The sequence below is a fragment of the Trichosurus vulpecula genome, chromosome 7 (genome assembly GCF_011100635.1).
Source record: "Trichosurus vulpecula isolate mTriVul1 chromosome 7, mTriVul1.pri, whole genome shotgun sequence".
NCBI lineage: Eukaryota > Metazoa > Chordata > Mammalia > Diprotodontia > Phalangeridae > Trichosurus > Trichosurus vulpecula.
The window spans coordinates 84,634,520-84,654,293 of record NC_050579.1 but is presented as its reverse complement, the minus strand read 5'-3'; the positions used below and the strand labels follow the sequence as shown (position 1 = coordinate 84,654,293).

Here is a 19,774-nt window from a genome sequence, read left to right as displayed (position 1 = left end):
AAGCCCGTTACTGGGCCTTAGGATTCCAAAGAAGTACAACCAGCTATGGGAGTAAGAGAATTCTTATTTGCTCCAAACCTAAATTGGCTCTAAATGGTCCCTGGACTAGAAGACTTGAGTTTTAGTTCTTATCGAGATGCTTTAATACTTCAAAGGGGCCACTATTTCTTCAATGTGGATTCTCCCTCCAACTAATCAGTTCATATTATGACCTTGGTCTAGTCACTTTTTATCACTGTGTCAATTTCCTTATTTGTAAAACAAAGTGGTTGGGCTCCACCTTTAAAATTCCTTCCCTTCCCAACCATTTACTTTTCTAATTTCTATTATACTTTGTAATTTTCTGGGCTGCCCATTTCATTCTGCCAGGCACCTCCTGCACCAGGTGGAGACAGAGTAAGCACTGATAAAATGTACCACACTCTATCAAATTGGAGGCTCAAGAGACAAGAGTACCAAACTGTAGTCTCAATTTAGCTTCATGCAATTTTGATTCACTGTGATCTTGGTAAATCATTTAAAATCCAGTATCACTCTACCTATAAGATTAATACAGCCTTTATTATCCCAAGGATATTAGGGGAAGGAAGCAACGTGTGATAGTATTATATGTAAAGCACTATAGACAGAAAAGCATTACAAAATTCTAGATATAATTTTCAAAAATAGGATAATCTTGTTAAATGAGATTTTGAAGCCGGCTACCAAAACCTTCACTGGGGTTTCAAGCATTGAAATGGAACTAGTAGGTAATTCTCAGCAAAGGGCAAAACCAAGAATCCCCAATTCTCAGAAGTTTCACACTACCTTAGCTGAATGATCCTGGGGGGAGGGAGGGGAAGAGGGTGGTGGTGGTAGAAATCACTTAGGCCTCAGATCTCCAAAATTCTAAGTGAATATAATCCCATCACAGCATTGTCACAGGACTGTTGTGAGGATTAGGAATTGTGTATAAAGTAGCCAATGATTCTGTATTACAGATCTCAAAATAAGACCCTCCAAAGAGAGTTCTTTTAATACTGTCTTCCTGAATGTTGATGCCAAAGAACTCGTTAGCACAGGTAAGCCTACTTCATTAAGGAAAGGTGTGAATCTTCCAGTCTGTCAGATTGAATGTTTGAACTTCAAAGCTTACCCTTGAACCTTTAAAATGTTTACACTTTTCAGACACTTTATCCAAAAAGGAAATACCTTATTCCTAGGTATTGCCTTTTGAAACATTAGCTTTCCTCTACTTGCCGCAAAAATGTTTTGTTCTAAAATGTTAAGCTTCTTAAACTACATCCTAGATTGTGCAATCGCTACATGAATCTTTAACTTCTGAAGTAAAGGGGTATAGAAATCTTTATGAACTAGTATTTTAATGCTGTTTTCTTATCTACATTCTTCAAAGTACTCCAGTCAAGTGTGAAGCTGGCCTAGGGCTAAGCAGATTCCCAGGTCCCTCACTTGGTGACTTATGACAAATAGGCTTTTTGCTTGAATTTTTCCCTCCCCCCAACTCACAGTGGGTGGCTGGGTGGTCCAAAAGGTCTCTCTGAGAGAAGCTTTTACAAAAATAAAATGATGTGATACTCAACAAGAAGCTTTAAATTGAAAAACCTGTACCTTCCTCTTACTACCCACCATCCCCCTAAAGAGAAAAAAATATTGAAAGACAAATAATAATAATAATGATAAAAAGACAGGGAGGCTGTTTAAAAATATATTTTTATGCCCAATTTTTGTCCGCTGGCACCAGAGTGTAGATCTCACGAGATGAATTTTTCTACTATAAATTCAAAATGATGTTGCTTCAGCAGGAAACTTGACCTCTACTTCATGCTAGGGGGGAAATAGGAGAAAAGAAATATTCACATTTTTGGTGACTGAGTTAAGCTAAAGTTTGGTCAGGGAGGAGGGCTATGAATGACTCAGGAACTCAGACCCAATTTCAACACCTATCCTCACAACCAACCGCTCTCCCTTTAAAAGATAGAACAAAAACCTATCGTTCTTTGTCTAGTGTGGCCAAGCACAACTGAGAAATATACCCTCTGCAAGGTGTACCTGAGGCAGCCCTGCTATGACTTAAGGAAACAGAGGGCTTGGAGAGAGATGTATTACCAATGACAATGTAAATATTAGAAGACACGGAAAAGAAACTGGTTTGGGTGGTAAACTGAAGTGTGAATGATTTCTGAAACATCACACTATGGAGTAGAGAATCATTCTAGCAGAGTGGACAATAATATTCCCTATTCATCTCTCTGCCAGAATATTTACTGTATAGAATCTAGCTGTATCTTCTGGTTTTGAGGCAATTCCCTTTCTAAAAAGGATTTCTGAAGACAGAGTCAAGTGGGCAAGATAACACAAATTCGTATTTGTATAATAAACAGTGGAAAGATAAAGAAATTACACACATTGCTCTTTACACAAATATTAGCAAAGTAAAAGGTCTTTTGGCCTTTTGGGGGCATCATTTCTGGTTCATCCATAATGCATTTTTTTTTTTTTTTAGAACTCCAACCTATCTTGTTCTAAAGTCAACCTGGTTTCTTCTGGGACATTTCTTTTTCATTTTTGTTCACACCATGGTCATAACTTTTAGAGATGCTGGCTGGAATCGCCGAATCTTCTTCTTTAGGGCCTTAGAGGCCTTGATGCGGCAGATTTTGGGCACTGGATGGTGAGACGACTTAGAGGCAGCCTGCACCCTTACTGGCTGCTGGACAATGGCCTTGGGCCAAATCAGCTCACTCCCAACAGCTTCCTCATAGTCTAGAGTGAGGCTGCTCTCACTGCTCCTACAGGCCCCCTCTGAGTCACTGTCCTCAGATTCACTATCCCCAAAGCAGTTGGCGGTGTAGTCACTGACATCATCTTCACTAGTTTCCACAATGGTGGAGTGGAAGAGGGAGGCGCACTCAGCTGAGTATTCTGAGTGGTCTGACTCACTTTTGGCATAAGTGTTATGACTGTGTACTTTGGGCCGGGCCCTCACGCTCACAGTCCGTAAGATGCCAGCTCTCCTTGCAGGTGGCCTGGGCAGGGCCAAGCCGGTGTCAGCAGAAAAGCTTGTCAGGTGGGTCTTAGCTGAGATCTCTACGGTCGACTGCCATTTCCGTTGCTGCTTCTTCTTGGCACCCCCGTTGGCTACCACATTGAGTTGAGCCGCTTCAAAAGAGTACAAAGGATGTGATGAGGCTGGATAAAGCTCAGGACGGGACACTACTGTTGGGATGTGAAACTGTACAGGAAAGAGGCTAGACTCAGAGCAAGACCGACCAGTCACTTCCCCAACAAATGTTGGTCTCCTCATGAGGTTCTTTCCTCCGTGGGACCTCAGAGAAGGATTCCACTCTGCAGTCAGTCGGGACACTGTGTGCATTCCCCGTGGCCTCTCTGTTAACAGTGGCTGCTGCTTCCCAAGCCTCAGCACCTTATCACTGCTCCTTCGCTTGACCTTCAGAGCCTTTGCCTTGGGATTGCTTGCTTTCAACCTCATCAGGTGGGCCTCTCCGGGGACAAACTGAGCATGGACAAACTCACCCGTAACGAGACTAGTCCCCTTTTTGCCCACCTTTCTGGGCGGCAGGATGACTTTGGCATTTGCCCTTTGGGGAGCCAGGTTGAGATGTGATTGGTGTACCTGGGAGCAGGAAGGTGAGTCCTGTTCTAGATTAATGACCCCTGGCTCTTCCTGAGCAGAGGCAGGGCTGACCTCACCAGGGAAGCAGCTCTTTGTAGCCAAGGATTCCAAGCTTTGCTGGCTGGCTGGCTGTTCCACATCTAAACAGGCTTCTCCGGCTTCTTGGGGTTTCACACTGTTCTCATCAGGCAACTCTCTCTGAACCCTTCCTGCGTTAGCTTGCATACTTTCTGGAGAGCTAACCTGCTTCTCTAGCTGACTACCACTGTTCACTCTCAGCCCACTGAGGGTGGGAGTAATACTGAGCCTCTGCTGGGATGGGGGCACCTGCCCTTTAACTGATGCCCTCTCACTCACACTGCCCCCTGTATATTTCCCTCGGTCCCGGGTCAGCTGGAGCAGCTTGTCAATATAGCCACCAGGAGGAGGAACCTCAATAATCGGTTTAGTCCTGATTAAGTTGGGACCTGACACACTCAGGATGGGTTTAGAAAGGGGCAAGTGGTTGTCAGTCTCTAGGGTTTCCCTAGTCAAAGAAAACAGGGGGCTCTGCAAAGCCACTGCATGCAGAGGACTTGGATAAGGGTATATATCATTGCCACTCTTGGAGACCAAGTCACTCTGATACTTTGGGTCCACCACATGGAACAGAATTTCTGTTCCATGGCAAAGGGGTGACACAGACTTAGGGTCAGTGGTTGTCTTTTGAAGGCTTCCATCAGTTGGCACAATTCTTTCAAGGTCACCTGGGGGTAAGAGAAACAAATAAAAACAATAAAAGAGGTGAAGGGGGTGAATTTAATACAGCATTCATGTCATTTAGTGTTTTAGCAAAATAATGTGAAAGAAACATTGATGCCTAGGGGGAAAATGAATTTGCTATTTGAGTCTTAGCTATATTTCACCAAAATCCTACTCAGATGCCTCATCCTGGACTTCAGGGGACTCTTGGATCTCCAAGTCTATTCTAGTGAATCACAAATGCTGGAGGGCTGGAACACGTAGCACTCCTTGATGGCCAGCCTACCTCTGCTGGGGGAAAGCTCATCTCAAGATAGCTAGCTCCCAGGGGATGACATGTTTTCAGCCATGTTTTCAACAACACAAGGTATAGACGGACTGTACCCTGAATTGGCAGAAAGAACGCTCATACTAATTAAATCATATTGAGGTCAAAGGAATAACCATCTACACAGGCAGAAAAAATTTTAAAACTATGTATAGGGAGTAACTCAAATAGATGTTTATTTTTATACTAGTACACAATTCTAGATATATCCTTTTAAAGACTTAAAAAAAGTCACATCATGAAAATTTTATGCTTGCAAAAATCTTAGAGATCATCTACTCCTGAAGTTCTTAGCTTTTTTTGTGCTATGGACCCGTTTGGCAGTTCTGGAAAAGCCAACGGACCCTTGCTCAGAATGTTTTTAAATGCATAAAATAAAATATACAAGATTACAAAGAAAACCAATTATACTGAAATATAATCATCAAAATATCTCAAAAACCCAACAAAACAAGTTCATGGACCCCAGGTAAAGAATCCCTATTCTAGTCCAACTTCTCAATTTTACACATGAGGAAATGAATAAAACTGTATGTCTTGCCTAGGGTCACAGGACTCATAAGAAGCAGAGTCAGGACTAGAACCTAGGTCTTCTGACTTCTGGTCTAGGGATCTTTCCATCAATAGTACTATATGAGTACCAATAGTAATGATTGCCAGTAGAATGATGGCTGAGCTACAATGGCCAGACAAGGATGGCCATCCTTCTTTTCTACTTAAGAACTTAGTTCAAAAACAGAGCAACATTTATCTAGCCACTGAATGCAAGATTAGTTCTCCACCTCCGTTTAGCGATGTTCATTATGATCTAAGGATCTAAGGCCACTTAGATCTAAGGATTTATGATGATTTTAATGAATCAACATTGGATGGGGGGCAGGTCTTTATATTTCCTGACTTTACCTGTAGAAACTGGCCTTGGCTTGAACTTGGCCAAAGTTTCCCCTTCACTCTCTGGGCTGCCCTTGATCCAACAACCGTCACTCACAGGTAGTCTCTGAGGTTGGAGGTGGGCACTGTGTACAGTGGTCTCATCAGCAGACTTGGGGCGGTAGTCGAAGATACTGAGCCTGACTTTAGGGGTCTGAATTCCAGGAAGCAGACTGCTATGAGAGGAGGAGATGGACTCACTGTAGACGGATGTGCAGGAGTTGGACAAAGAACAGGACCCACCATCACTCAGGTCATAAAAGCCTGGACAGGGCAAACAAAATATGGAATTACCATGGTGGTCTAGGAATACACGAGATTTGTGCTGCCAGCCAGACATACTGCTTTCTTTGACATAATATCTCTAGTTTTTCCTGTATTCTTTTACTAAGTGCATAGAATTCGATTTAGCAAACATTTGTCAATTTGTTATTTGTTATTATTGTCATTAGGTAGTAGGGAACAGAAATGAAAACAACAGCACAGACTCAGCTCTCAAGAGCCTTACAATCTATTAAAGGAGAAGTAGAATGTCCCAGCATAGGTATAATATAGCATAGAGAATGTTGATGCTCCAGGAAAATGTGGGGAGGTTTCATGGAAGAATTGGCACCAGACAAGCAAAGGATTTTAACAGACAAGGAGGAGGGGGAGGTCAGTGTTTACAATGGACATGGGGGTGGGTTGGGTGAATGCATGGAGGAGTCAACAGGGTAAGATCAGGCTCATAGTCCAATCTGACTAGAATATAGAATACAGAAGGGAGTAGCATGAAATAAGGCTGGAGGAATGGCAGGTTGGAGGTGGACTACAGAGGATCTATGAATATTTAAATGTCAGTTTATGGAGTTTGTTTTTTAATCCCTATGCAACAAGGAGTTATTGGACTGTTCTTGAGCATGAAGCAGGGTAAAAGGGCTAGATTGGTCAATCAGGAAGATTATTTTGATAGTTTTATGAAGGATAGACTGGATACAAGGGTGAGACTGGAAGTTGGGAGGACAGAGAGGAGGCTAGCCAACAGTCTGATAGGGCTTGAACTTAGATTATAGAAGGATGAATAGAGAAGAGCCAACAGATATTAGAAATTTTACAAAGTCAGCATGGACAGGATTTTGCATCTTATCATATGTGAGTGTATGTAAGAGTAAGAGAAAGGGAAGTATGACTCCCAGTTTTTGAGCTTGGGTTACTGGAAATATGTCTCAAGTTTAGTGAGGAAGATGATGAACTTGATTTGGGACATGGTGAATTTGAATTGCTGGTAGGTCATCCAGATAAAGAGGTCTAATAAGCAGATGGAATTGACTAACTAGAGTTTATTTGAAAGTTTAGCATTATGAGCATATAAATTTGGTAATCATCCATAAGAAATTGTTGGAATATCTGAGATCTGAGTAGAATCTGAAGAGTGAAGAGGCAAGGGTCAAAAACCTTAAATGATGCTTATGTTGAAGATGGAAGAGGAGAATGAAGAAGCAAGAAAGGAATCAGAAAAGAAGTAGAGAGTTAGAGAAAACAAGGGAGGAGAAAGTTCTATCACTTTGATAGAATAATGTTAAAAGTTGCAGTGGTGACGGATGACAGCAGAAAAAAAAATGGATTTAGCTAAAGGAAGTTGTTAGGGCTTGGGGAATTTTCAGTACATAGTAGCTAGGGAAGCTAGATTGCAAAGCAATGACAAATGACTGAGTGAGTAATGATAAAGCAGAGGGAACAATTACAAACTACTCTTTGTAATTTTGCAGTGAAGGTGGAAAAAAGAGAGGATGATAGCTTGAAGGGGTAGCAGATTCAAGGGAAGGTATTTTTAGGTTGGGGTCCAGACCTGGGAATATTTACAGGCTAAAAGGAAGAGTCACTAGTAAGGGACTGAAAATGTATTCAGGAACAGGGATAAGGCAAAGTGCAGCAGGACATGGAAAGGGAAAATGTGGAGGGTTTATCCTTGTACAGAAGGAAGACAACTGCTTATTCTGAGGCTGGAAGAAAAGAAAAGCAGATACACCACTATAGTGGAAGAAGGCAGTTAAGATGATTATGTCAGACAGTCAACTCAGGAAAAAAAAAATGAAAGGAAGCAAGGTCATCTGCAGAGAAAAAGGAGAGAAAAGATAGAGCCAAGGGCTTGAGAACAGAAGAAAAGTCATAGAAAATTCCTCGTGGTGAACGAGATAGTCAATAAAATATTAATGATGGGCCTGCTGCAGGAATAATTATTAACACAGTTGATCACAGCATTTAGAATGAGAAAGGACCTCAAAGAACATTGCGGCCTAATTCTTCTCACTTTATTGATGAAAACAGTCCAGAGTGTTGAAATAACTTGCCCAAAGTCACATAAGTAGTAAATAATATAGCCAAAGTTTAAATCCAGGATTCTTGAACTGCACTTTAAAATTTTTTTTCCAATTCAACATCATTTTGCCTTTCAAGCTAAATTGACAACGTCTATTAGTGATCAAAAGTTACTGCTTGCCTTTTGAGAATATTCACCAATAGACAGCTCTCATCATTCACATGAGTTGTGAAATCCACACCTCCTAGTACCCCCTGCCCTTCCTTCTCTCTGAGGGGAGAGGGTGAAGGGTAGAGAACTTCCTCCAGACCCTCCATTTAAGGAGGGTGCCCTGGACAATCATTTCATCATTTCCCACGAAGCCGTACTCCTCCGGACTTCACTCCTCTCCCCCAACCTGTCTTTTTCACCTACTTTTTATATGTTGTCTTTCCCCCATTAGATTGTGAGTTCCTTGAGAGCAGGGCCTATTTTTTGCTTTTCTTTGTATTCCCAGAAATTAGCACAGTGCCTGGCACACAACACGCTCTTAAAAAATGTTTATTGACTTATTGGTCAGATCTTCATGGCTAATATTAATATTAAAGAGATGTTTATGAAAACATTACCAGTTAATGCTCCATACTGACTGAGGTCAGTATCATAGTAATGACTATTTCCCGAGGACTACATTCCTGGGGCCTTACCTGAACTAGGCCTGCTGTCACTATCAAGGTTTTCACTGGAGGTCTTGTTTACATCCAACTTAAGTTCACTTATTTGCTGGTCCAGTTGATCCAAGTGAGTTTTCAGGCCAACATCTTGTCTCCTCAAACGTGACTAGGAAATGAGGGGTAGAGAAATGAGAGAAGCATGAGATAATTTTATTGATGTGGGCATTCCTCTCACTATCACAGGTAGCAAACTTTTTACATTTTAGACGAAGATTTCATGAGTAACTTCAGCTAAACTAATTTGTCACCTGGTGGCTAGCTTTCAGAAGATAAGCATCTCTAGAATTTACTTAGGTTAATCCTCAGCTGTTGGGCAACTAGGTGGCCTAGTGGATAGTGCACCAGGCCTGGAGTCAGGAGGACTCATCTTCATGAGTTCAAATCTGGCCTCAGATACTTACTAGCTGTGTGACCCTGGGAAAGTCACTTAACCCTGTTTGCCTCAGTTTCTTCATCTGTAAAAATGAGCTGGAGAGGGAAATGGCAAACCACTCTGGTATCTTTGCCCCCCCCCAAAAAAATAAAACCCAAAAAAGGTTGTTGAAATTCAGGCATGACTGAAACAAATGAAATCCTTAGCTATCCTACTCTGAGGCATTTAATCTTGGCAAGACCTGTCAGTGTTGAGTATTCCACTGGCCTAGCTTTTGAGAACCTAAGGTCTAGTCTAGTTTATGCCATCATGAGGTAACCAAATACCACTTTGTTAGATCAGCAACTCCTAACTCCTAAAAGTAGGCTTTATCCTATTACACCTCTTCTTTCTCTCTCTCTCTCTCTTTCCCTCTCCCCTCTACAATTTCTCCCTAGAAAAGGTAATCCCTTCAGTTAATTTTATCTATTCCCAAAGGCCCAATTATTATCTTCATGCAAATGACTCCAGAATTTACAATATCAAATCCTAATCTCTGACCAGGACTCCAGTCATACACAGCCAACTTCTTCCAAGGCATCTTCACTTGGTAGTCCTACTGGCATCTCAGATTCAACACAAGGTCATAAATTTAGATCTAGAAGAAACCTTAGAGGTCATATAATCCAATTTCTTCATTTCAGAGATGAGAAAAATGAAGCTTGAGGGACCTGCCCAAGGTCATACAAGGAGTAAACTGGTTGGACTAGTAGTCAAAACCACTTTTCATCATTCTCCCTAAATGTATGTTCAGTTGCTATTGAGGACACCACTACTCCCCTAGTCTATTTAGAATAATCCTTAACTCTTGCCTTGTCTTCATTCTGCCCCCAATGCAATGACTTTGCCAAATCTTTCTGATTTCTCTTGCGTCTGGTACCTTTCCTGAACTAACATGGCCACAGCCATAGTTCAAAATCTGATCCTCACTCCCCTGAACTAGGGTCCTGATTGTTTCCATTCTCTTTTCTTCACTCCATCTTCCACATAACTCTCAAAATATTTTGTTTTGGAAGACAGAAAACTCCTCAGTCTGGCATTGAAGGCTTTTCATAGTCAGGTTCCAGCCTTCCTTTTTATTCATATTTCACATTATTCTTTATACATGCTCTACTACTCTCTTGCTGAACTCGACATGCTGTCTTCCATTTTTCAGCAATGTCTTTGCTCTTAGTTAGTCCCCTGTTCCTGGAATGTACTCTCTCCTCAATCCTACCTCAGGAATCTTTATTTTCCCTCAAGGCCTAGATCAAGTGTCAGCTACTCTGATCACCTTCCCTGGTCACCTGCCTCATCTCACCCTAGGTACAGAAGAGCTGAAATAAGAACTTAAGTATCAAAACACTGGCTTTTGTTTTGTTTGGCATGTTTAGATTATTAGAATTGTCTTCCTCTTCAAATTATATTGTGTTTACTTATTTGCAGCCATGATCAATCAATCAATCTATCTATCTATCTATCTATCTATCTATCTATCTACCTTCCCTCAGGAAACAATACACTCCTAGAGGTGGACTGATTTTTCCAGGTTCTTGCTTTTTTGGGATCTTTGCATCTCCAGCACCTAAAATCTAGTTCCTTGAACCTTAAAAGTGCTCCCTCATTAGACTGTGAGCTCCTTGAAGGTAGGACCTGTCTTTTGCCTTTTTTTTGTATCTGAAGCACTTAGCACAGTGCCTGATACATAGCAGATGCTTAATAAATGTATATTGATTGATATTTGTTTAACTGAATTGGAAAAAAATGTACACAAAACATATAATTTTAAACTAATAAGTAAAACTAGTAGAAAAAGTATCTCTTCAAGAGGAAACATGGGCTAGTAGCTGGCCTTGGAATCTGGAAGACAAAGGTTCAAGGCCCAGCTTAGCCACATACTGGCTGTGTGACTTTGGGCAAATCACTTAGTGCCCAAGATTATAAAGGCGGAGAAGGTAATGCTCTGCATTGGTAGAGGAAGTTACTTAGCAGGAATTTTACACAGGTGAAATCACTAAGTCATATATATACACAGACACACATGTGCCTTTATATGTGTCATATATATATAAAAAATCACACACACACATATATACACATACACACACACATATATACACACACACACACACACACACACACACACACATATAAAAAGTCATCCTAACCATCTACTATCTGAACAATACTTAACCCAACACAGTTTTGGGAGAAAGGGGAGAAAAATGAGTGTGCTCGTTAGTACATACACCTACATCCACACTCACCACCCTGAAAATCTTTTTTTTTTCCTAAATGAGATCTAGTTAGCTGCTTCTGCTCCAATGCCCAAATACTAGGTCCTCTTCCAGTATGAAATACTATCAGCATTTACAATATCAGTCTTTACAAAAATTGTGTCAGCAGCATGGACTTCTAGCCCATGGTCACATCCCAAAGGAAGCTAGAAACAAGAATCTTTCACTATTGAAGATAAGTGCCTTCTTACTTGTCTATTCTAAGCACTGCCTTACATCACCCCAAACAACTTAAATCGATGGAGATTCCAAAGTTCCTTCTGGACTCCCAAGCTTGCTTCAGAGCAACCACCACTAGGGAGGCAACAGGTGCAAGTTTCTTTGTTGCTTTTTAATGTACAAAAAGGTAGTTAAATTCAGTCAGACAAAAAGAGTCTGTAAGCACTTCCTAACAAAATAGGTGATTTTTTTTCTCTTCCTGTCATAAAACAAAACCTATAGGACCAAGACAGCCAAGCCCTTTGTTAGCCCTCCCCCCTTTAATTTTGAATTATTTGCTATTTTATCTTTTCACTTCCAAAGCATGATTTCCCTTTTATTTTTTTTGTGGGGGGGGAACCAAATGACTCTTCAATAGTGGGTCCTTTCCCTGCAAGAAATAGGTCTTTTATTTTTCTGGAATTAATTGCTTTCTGATTAATGTTTGGCCAGCCAGTTCTTTAGACTGTGGTTTCTGATTAATGGAAGGGGGGCCACAAAATCCACAACGAGGCTCTCAGGTATTCACAGATTATTTATTACATCCTCAGGACCTGCCTGCGCTTTTACAGCACTTTAACCAACATTCATGATTTACAGCATCCTCGTTAACCCTTCCCATTGTCCCTTACCATGAGGTTTTTATGTCTCTGTGCTGTTCATTAACTCCTTTCTTAGAAACAAGCCAAGCTTCTTTTTTTTTTAAACTAATGGGTAGATAGTTTAAATGATTCATATATAGAATTTGACCACTGCAGAAAGCCCCCTCATTCTCCTCTCCTTCCTCCCACAATGACAAATTCTGATGTCAAGATCATTTCTGTCGAAACACACATGGAAGGAAAACGGCTATTTTACTACCCAATAGCTATCAGTGGTGGGAATGTTCAATCAATAAGCATTTATTAAGCACCTACTATGTGTCAGAGAAATGGGCTAGAAGTTGAATCAATAACACACAACAAATAATATTAATACTGGGAGCCAGTGTAGATAATTCAGGCTGTCTTTCTCTGTGTAGCAGCAACTATCATGATGCTTCCACTGACTATAAAGTTGCCTCAACTCCCCATTTCATTTACCCACATAGGTGCCAGGTCATGTGTTACTCAAGATACATTTTCACAATGTTTGACAAAGTAGAGAGAGAAGATTGAGGACCTGGGTTCAGATACTGTTTCTGATGCTTATTATCACTGTGACCTAGGGCAGATCACCTTAACATCTCTGGTCCTTGGCTTCCTTACCTCTAAAACTAAATGGTCCCTCAGTAATTATACGTTGGTCACCTATGCATCTTTGATTTTATGTGTATTCCTTACAATCTACTTTTCTTCCTTTAATGAGAAAGATTGAATTAGCATTTTATTGGGTCCTTTTAAAATATATATATATATATTTATATTCCTTCTTCTTCTGGGGCCCTCCTCATCTAAAATCATAGTATCATATATTTAGGCTGGAATGGACTTTAGAGGCCATCTAGTCCAACCCTTCCATTTTTTTTTCAATGAGGAACTGATGCCCAGGGAATTTAAGTGACTCCCTTGAGGTCACACAGGTGGTAGGTAACAGGTTCAAGATTCAAACCCTACTTTTTTGACTTCAAATCTAGTCCCCTTGCCACTGGACCATGCTCTGTTCCAAAAACAGCACCCCATTCCCCTCCAAAATTTACCCAGTCCTATTCATGACACTATCATCCTTCAAGTTACCCAGGCTCAAAATCTTGGACATAATTTTGATTCATCCCTCTCAGCCTCTTGAATCATGCCCCTCCTTCCCATTCACCCTATCAGACCAATGCAGGCTCTCACTTTTTTTACCTTAAAGGCTTTCTTCTTTCTAACTAGTCCTCCTATCTCTGGTCTCACCCCTCTTCAGATCTATCCCCCACACTACCACCTGCTCTGGGCATATCACTGCTCTACACAAAAAACTTCAGCGCCTTCCCATTGCCAATTAAACATAGACTTAAACCCTTGATCCCAGCATTCAAGACCCTCTACAATAGGGCTGGCTCCCTTTCTAGCCTTATCTCATGACAGCTCACATTTACACATCACTATAAGTTATGCAAAGCACTTTACATGTATTATTTCATTAGAGCTTCACAACCACCCTGGGTGGTAGGTGCTATTATATCTTCATTTTGCAGATGAAGGAACTGAGGCTAACAGTAGTTAAGTGACTTGCCTAGGACCACACTGCTACTATGTATCCAACTCAAGTCTTCCTGACTTCACTTCTACCAACCCAACCACCATGACCCCTATCTCACACCACTCTCCTTTCCCTACGGTTGGTTCAGTTCTGGCCAAATTGACTAACCTCTGAAGCCTTATAGTCCCTCTATTCTCCCTTGTGCCCATTCCACAGTTTTCTCCAATTTCCAAATGTTGAAGTCTATCCCTTCTGGGCTTCCACCTCTTCTTTCAAGATTTCCAAATTTCTCACAGCCATTCTCCTAGATCACTGATTTGTACTTACCTCTGATATCTCAGGTATTTGTGTAGTCTTTTCTCCTTATTTAATTTTATGTTCTTTGAGAATGTATGCTACATTGAGGATTTAATATCTTGCCTGTGACAAGCACTTAATAGGTACTTGTGGTATTGACTGGAAAGCTTGGAAAACAAAGCTAACATGACTATCTAAAAGGAGGTGACAATGGCCTTGCCTTTCTCTTAGATGGGAAAGAAAGGATGGAAATGAAACATTTTACATGTGAGTTTCCAGGTATTAACTCTGAATCTTGCCCCAACCCTCTCTAGGGGTAGATAAGAATCTTACTATCGCCATCTGGGCAGGAAGAAAGACAGTTCAGTCTAATTGAAAGCACACTAGAGATTGACAAGATTTGCATACTACTGCTAACTATGCTGTCTCACTGAGTGACCTTGAGCAAATAAATCTGTTCACTTTTCTGGCCTCAGCTCCCCATCTGGGAGGCTGGATAATAAACCTGCCCCCAGGACTCAAAGACTTGGATATAATTGCTACAAAAGCATTCTGGGAAATTTTGAGAAAAGACAGTAAACATCCAAACAAAATTATCTTCAGTGACACTCACAGAAAAGTAACTGAGAACATAAACGAAAGCAGAAAAACTATAGGGATTAGAATCAGAGCACTGAGTTTTTGGTTACAAAGTCAAGCTGCTAGCTTGCTGCAGCAAAAGTAGAAGTTTGAGCCTGTCTATGAAACTGAACCATTGTATTGCCACTGGCAACAAGACAGGACATGCAAAGTCAATTTCAGTAAAATCCACAAGGGCAGGAGAGACCCTATAACCTTTTATGAAGCTTTAGACCCTGCAACATTGACTCCAGCAGCACCTACTGGTGAAAGAAATAACTTCCAAACTATAGTTCAGTGCGTTCCAGGTAATAAGGGCTCTCCACTCTCTTCCAATTTAAACCTTGTTAAAAGAGAGGAGTGGAGAGAATGCCATCCAGTTTGTAAAGAATGTTGAATCTCCTTAGAAGATAAACAAGTAAATAACTATCTACTGGCTACATATTCCCAGATGGCTTTGATTTAGGAGGTCAGAGGCATTTCCATTGGACTGGAAACCTCAACAAGACTAGGGACATTTAATCCTTCTTTTGCTCCTCTGTGTTATATTTAGAGTGCTAAAGTGGATGTCCTTATTTTTAATTGATAATGAAAAGAAATGGAAAGGTTAATGCAATAATCTGGAGAGTAAGGCATGTTTTTATGAATGTTAATTAACATGTTACTGCTGTTTTCCAAGGTGCATTGAAAATCCTCTGGAATACTAAAACTAATTTTCACTTGGAAGAGTCTGTGGAATAAGGCTGCCACCAGTCAAATAAATATTCCTTTGCCTTCACACCTGATTGAAAACTGATGACCAAGCTTAACACCAGTGTGGAGGTGGGGGAGAAGCTCTGAATTAACTTTTAAGTTATTGAAGTGTGTAATTGCCAGTGTTCTCAAGAGGGGGAAAAAGGCTTTTTGAGGAGTCTTCTTTATGAAACTAATATCAATCTTAATTTTTCCCTTGTATGAAAATATAAAAGTGTTAAATGCTGGGTTGATGTCACACAAATTCAATTATTTTTCTCTTTTGATCACATAATCCATTCCAAGAACAAAGTTACAAGACAGAAGCCTGCGTGTTCCTTCTGGTCCCCATATTAAAAAAATGAAAATAATAAAAAAAAAAAGTTGTTTGATCTGTTCCAAAAGGCTACTTGTAATTAGAGGCTGAGTACCTACAAGTTTGATTTGTATATTATTTAAACCAACTTAATCATTAGCTGCATTTCTTACTCCCCTTAACAGAATAATTCATGCTACCATCTCAATAGCTCCTTCCTACTATAAATGCAATATTTAAATTCAGGCTATGGTATACCCAGCCAAAAACTAAATATCAATTAAAATCAAGTTCCAGGCCATTCCTCCTGCCCCTAAAGCCCACCCCAATAAATGGCATGTTCAGAGTAGGCTGTTATATCAACAAAGGCAAGAAGGGCGACAGAAAGGAGCATGCTGTGAATGGGGTATGCAACACACTATTGCCTTTTACCCAACAGCCCCAGCTGCTGACTTAATGGTAGAACAATGAACCAAAAAGTTAGATGTCTGGGTTCTGTTTCTAGTTCTTCTCAAAGGTGTGACCCTAGGCCAAATGACAAAACCTCTCATTGCCTCAATTATTTATAATAGCTTCCACATTCACAAGATGATGCAAGGAGACTGGATTCACAGTACTCTGAATCCCTCAAGGTAGCAAGTCAACCAAGTGACTGCATTGATAATGACACTGTTGTAGCTTCATCATTGCTACAGCAGCATAATCCCTATTTAACTATGCACCAGCCTCTAAACAGGGTTTCTGAAGAGCTAACTAGCAGAATAGAGGTGTTGTGTTTAAGGTATCAGATGTAAGATTTAAAAAATACACATGAAAGACAAAGAACTATATGCTAAATTAAAAAACAAAAACTATTGATGACATTTAAAATTCTTCAGTTCAGGATTCTAAGAACCTGTATCAATAAGGAGCTATACAAATCTGTATTTGCACTGATCGCTAATGGAAAGGAGTGTACTAACCAGAGAATCTCAGAATACAAAAACACCACAGCATGTTGAGAAAGCCAAAGATGTTTACCACAAAAAAACAATTAAAAAAAAGATATGCTCTATCAAAAACTCTTCTGAATACTGAATTTTACAGTATCTCTCCACAACTGGCGTTTTCACAGTTAAGATCATGCAGTGACAATGTTTTAATATGGAAAAGACCCCCATACAAATCATACACGCAGTTGTTATGACTTCACAATACTGAACCCAATCTAGCTGGCACTTGGCAGTCAGGCGCTGTCCGCTGCGCTTCAATGCACCAGCTCCATATACCAGTTGCATCCAGAGCATGTCATCTGACCAGCAAAATAGAGCAAAAAGCAGGGAATCAAAAGTGTTCTCTCATCACAGGGGTATTAAAAAATGCTCCTGTTGCCTAAACGACAACAATAATCATCGTAGCAAGAGTCCTCTCTTTGTATGGGTGTACACACCCAAACTGGTTGTGTCCATAAATACATAATTTATAAACATATCCTATATTAAACCAATTTCATAATATACACATGTTGAAGTTATTTACTGCTAGATATTTATGAGTTATTTATACTTATGTTACTTATTGCACTTATAAGTGCCACAAATTAATCTCTATTCAGAGCGATTGTACACATTCCTTATCCATTTCTATACCGATGGCTTTACTAAGGTGCAGTCTGTTAAAAAACAAACAAAAAAAACTCTCCCACCTCTTCGTCCTCCCTCCCTCCCTCCCAAATCGCTCCCCCCACCCCCCGCCAAGCAACTCCAATGGGGTATGTTGTATCAATCAATCAATTTTTATTGCTGAATGCTACAAGGTAGAAATAAATCCAAACCCGGCACAGTCGCCAACGTCATTTTTAAGGCTAGATGTGCAGGCTTTTTCGTCCGTCTGCCCCCTTCCCTCGCTCTCAGTCCCCTAATCCTTACCAGTTGTTCCTTGAGAGCAGTGAGAGTGGCTTCCAATCGATGCTCCTTGCTGTGCGGGTCTCCCGCAGGGACAGTCGAGGGCAGCAGCTGCGGGAGCCGAGGCGCGCGGGGAACCGGAGGCTGGGGTGGCGGCGGCGCGGCCGGCTGCATGGCCAGAGCCGCTCTCACCAGCGTCTGCTGCTTGTCCCTCAGCACCTGGAGCTCCTGGAGGCCGGCCAGAGCGGCATGCAGTCTCTCGCGAACCCGGCTGCGGTCCCAGCCCTCCGCCGGCCGCTTCATCCCGGTCTGACCGCTTACCACCAACATGTCCGAAGGCTAGCGCTGCCGGCAGGGCATAGCCCGTGGGAGGGGAGACAAGAAGTGAGTGGTGGGGCGGGGGCCCGAAAGGAAGCGGTCCTGCACCCCGCCCCCCAGCCCGCACTCGGGAGGAGGGCGCAAAGAGGGGCAGGCAGGGACTTCGGAGTCCGGGGAAGACGGCGGGGTGCTGGGGGCAAGGGCGAAATGAGCTGGGAGGGGGCCGGAGGAAGGCGAGACTAGAGCAAAGGGGGTGGTGCGAAGGTCCGCAGCAGGGCGTTTCGTGCAGCACCAGGCAGCCCCCGGGCCAGTCAGTTACCTGGCTGGATGCTGATATAGAGATTGAGCCTGTGCTCAGGGGCCCTCCCCCGTCGTCTCTGCTCCTCCTTCCAGCCGATGCCCCTTTCCCCGCCTCCGCTCCGGGCGATAGGGAGGAGGTGTGGGGATTTCTAATGGCTAGGCGCAATTCCACACACCCTGAGGTCACAGTCCTTCCTAGGCTTCCCAGTCCTTCCAACTGACCCACCCTCCGCTGGGGACCATTCTGGTCTGTCCATTCTCCCTCTACCCCCTCCTTGCAGTCATTAGAAGCTTCCTCCTGGCTAAGAGTATATAGTCTCTCTCTCTCTCTCTCTCTCTCTCTCTCTCTCTCTCTCTCTCTCTCTCTCTCTCTCTCTCTCTCACACACACACACACACACACACACTCCCCCCTTTTTCTCTTGCTGAGTCAATCAGTTAGATATAGTAAGAAAAAGCAGGTATTGATTCTCAACTTTTCACTCCCAATTCAGACTGAAGTAATCATTTTAGCAGTAACCTAAGACCTCAGCAATGAAAGGGAGTGAGAGAGGGAGAAGAGGAAGATAAAAATATTCAGATAGGAAGCAGCTTTTAATGACTCGATTCAGTTCACTTCTACCAAATTCAACGAGCATTTCTTAAGTGTCCACTCCGTGAAAGGCCCTGTGCCACAGAACTGAAGACACAAACAGCCTCTTCTCAAGGAGCTTACGTGGGGGGTGGGGGGTGGGGTGCAGAAATTGTATTTGTGTATTGGGAGTGTGGAAGCAGCAGGAAGTGGGGTGAAAGCTGATGGAGATTCCAATTCTGGTTGTGATTTCAGAATGTATAGGCTAGCCACCTCCTGTCCCTTTCAGTAATTGTCATTAGAACCTTCCTCCTAGCTAGGAATGTTATGCCCTGTCTGGGCTGAATCAAGCCTGGACAGCCAAATAACATCAGGTTTAAGGGTAGTAAACTCTGGAATGCAATGTCAAACCCTGAAAAGGGGCTGACATGAGTGAAGAGACTGAGAAAGGGAAGAGGGAGAGAAGGAGAGGGACATAAGAATGGAAGGGTACTGGTTAAGGTCTATTACCTTATGAAAATGTTGAATATAGAGGAAAATATATTAGTTTTGTAGGAAATCTTGGAGCATGGGAAGAACAATATGACTGCAAAGTATGAATTTTTATTTAAAAAGAAAGAAGTTCATGTTTTCTCCTTTTTGATCTCTGTATTTGATCATTAGTGAAGTTTGTGATAGACTAAACTAAAGTCAGGAAAACTTGAGTTCTAGCCTTGGTTTTTTTAAACCACATTGAGAAAAGAGATGATTCAATTTTCAATTCTACAGATATTTTTTAAAGACCCTACAATGTACAAAGACATTATGAGGTGTGGGAGACGTGAAGATGCAAAAATACAGTACGGCATCAGAGTTTCATTTAGATCCGAATCCCTAGAAACAGTCATGCTACAAACCCCAGATTCCTTATCAAGCAACGAAGGGGCCTGCTTCTATGCCTAGAGAATCCAACGCTATCGTTAAAAAAATGTTGAAGTTTTTGTTTTTACCTAATAGTCATTTTAGGATCTTTGTGTAGTGGAAATTCAGCCCCTTTGTCCAACTAG

At 41.7% G+C, this 19,774-nt stretch overlaps 1 protein-coding gene across 1 annotated transcript; it reads right to left on the bottom strand.

Moving 5' to 3' along the window:
* Positions 1–1,736: 1,736 nt before the first annotated feature.
* DACT2 (dishevelled binding antagonist of beta catenin 2) lies at positions 1,737–17,898 on the bottom strand. The gene is made up of 4 exons (XM_036767708.1): positions 17,565–17,898; positions 8,619–8,751; positions 5,607–5,897; positions 1,737–4,380 (listed from the first exon to the last, which is right to left on the bottom strand). Exons 1-4 carry the CDS (start codon positions 17,868–17,870, stop codon positions 2,570–2,572), a joined length of 2,541 nt encoding a protein of 846 aa, XP_036623603.1. The 5' UTR covers positions 17,871–17,898; the 3' UTR covers positions 1,737–2,569.
* Between the last annotated feature and the right edge of the window lie 1,876 nt (positions 17,899–19,774).

Bases quoted from the DNA above. Each gene is read 5' to 3' on its own strand.
- DACT2 (XM_036767708.1), bottom strand. From the start codon at position 17,870: ATGTTGGTGGTAAGCGGTCAGACCGGGATGAAGCGGCCGGCGGAGGGC. The intron at 8,752-17,564 runs GTAAGGATTAGG...CTCATTTCCTAG, and splicing joins CTGCTCTCAAGGAACAACTG to TCACGTTTGAGGAGACAAGA. The intron at 5,898-8,618 runs GTAAGGCCCCAG...TGCCCTGTCCAG, and splicing joins TGACAGCAGGCCTAGTTCAG to GCTTTTATGACCTGAGTGAT.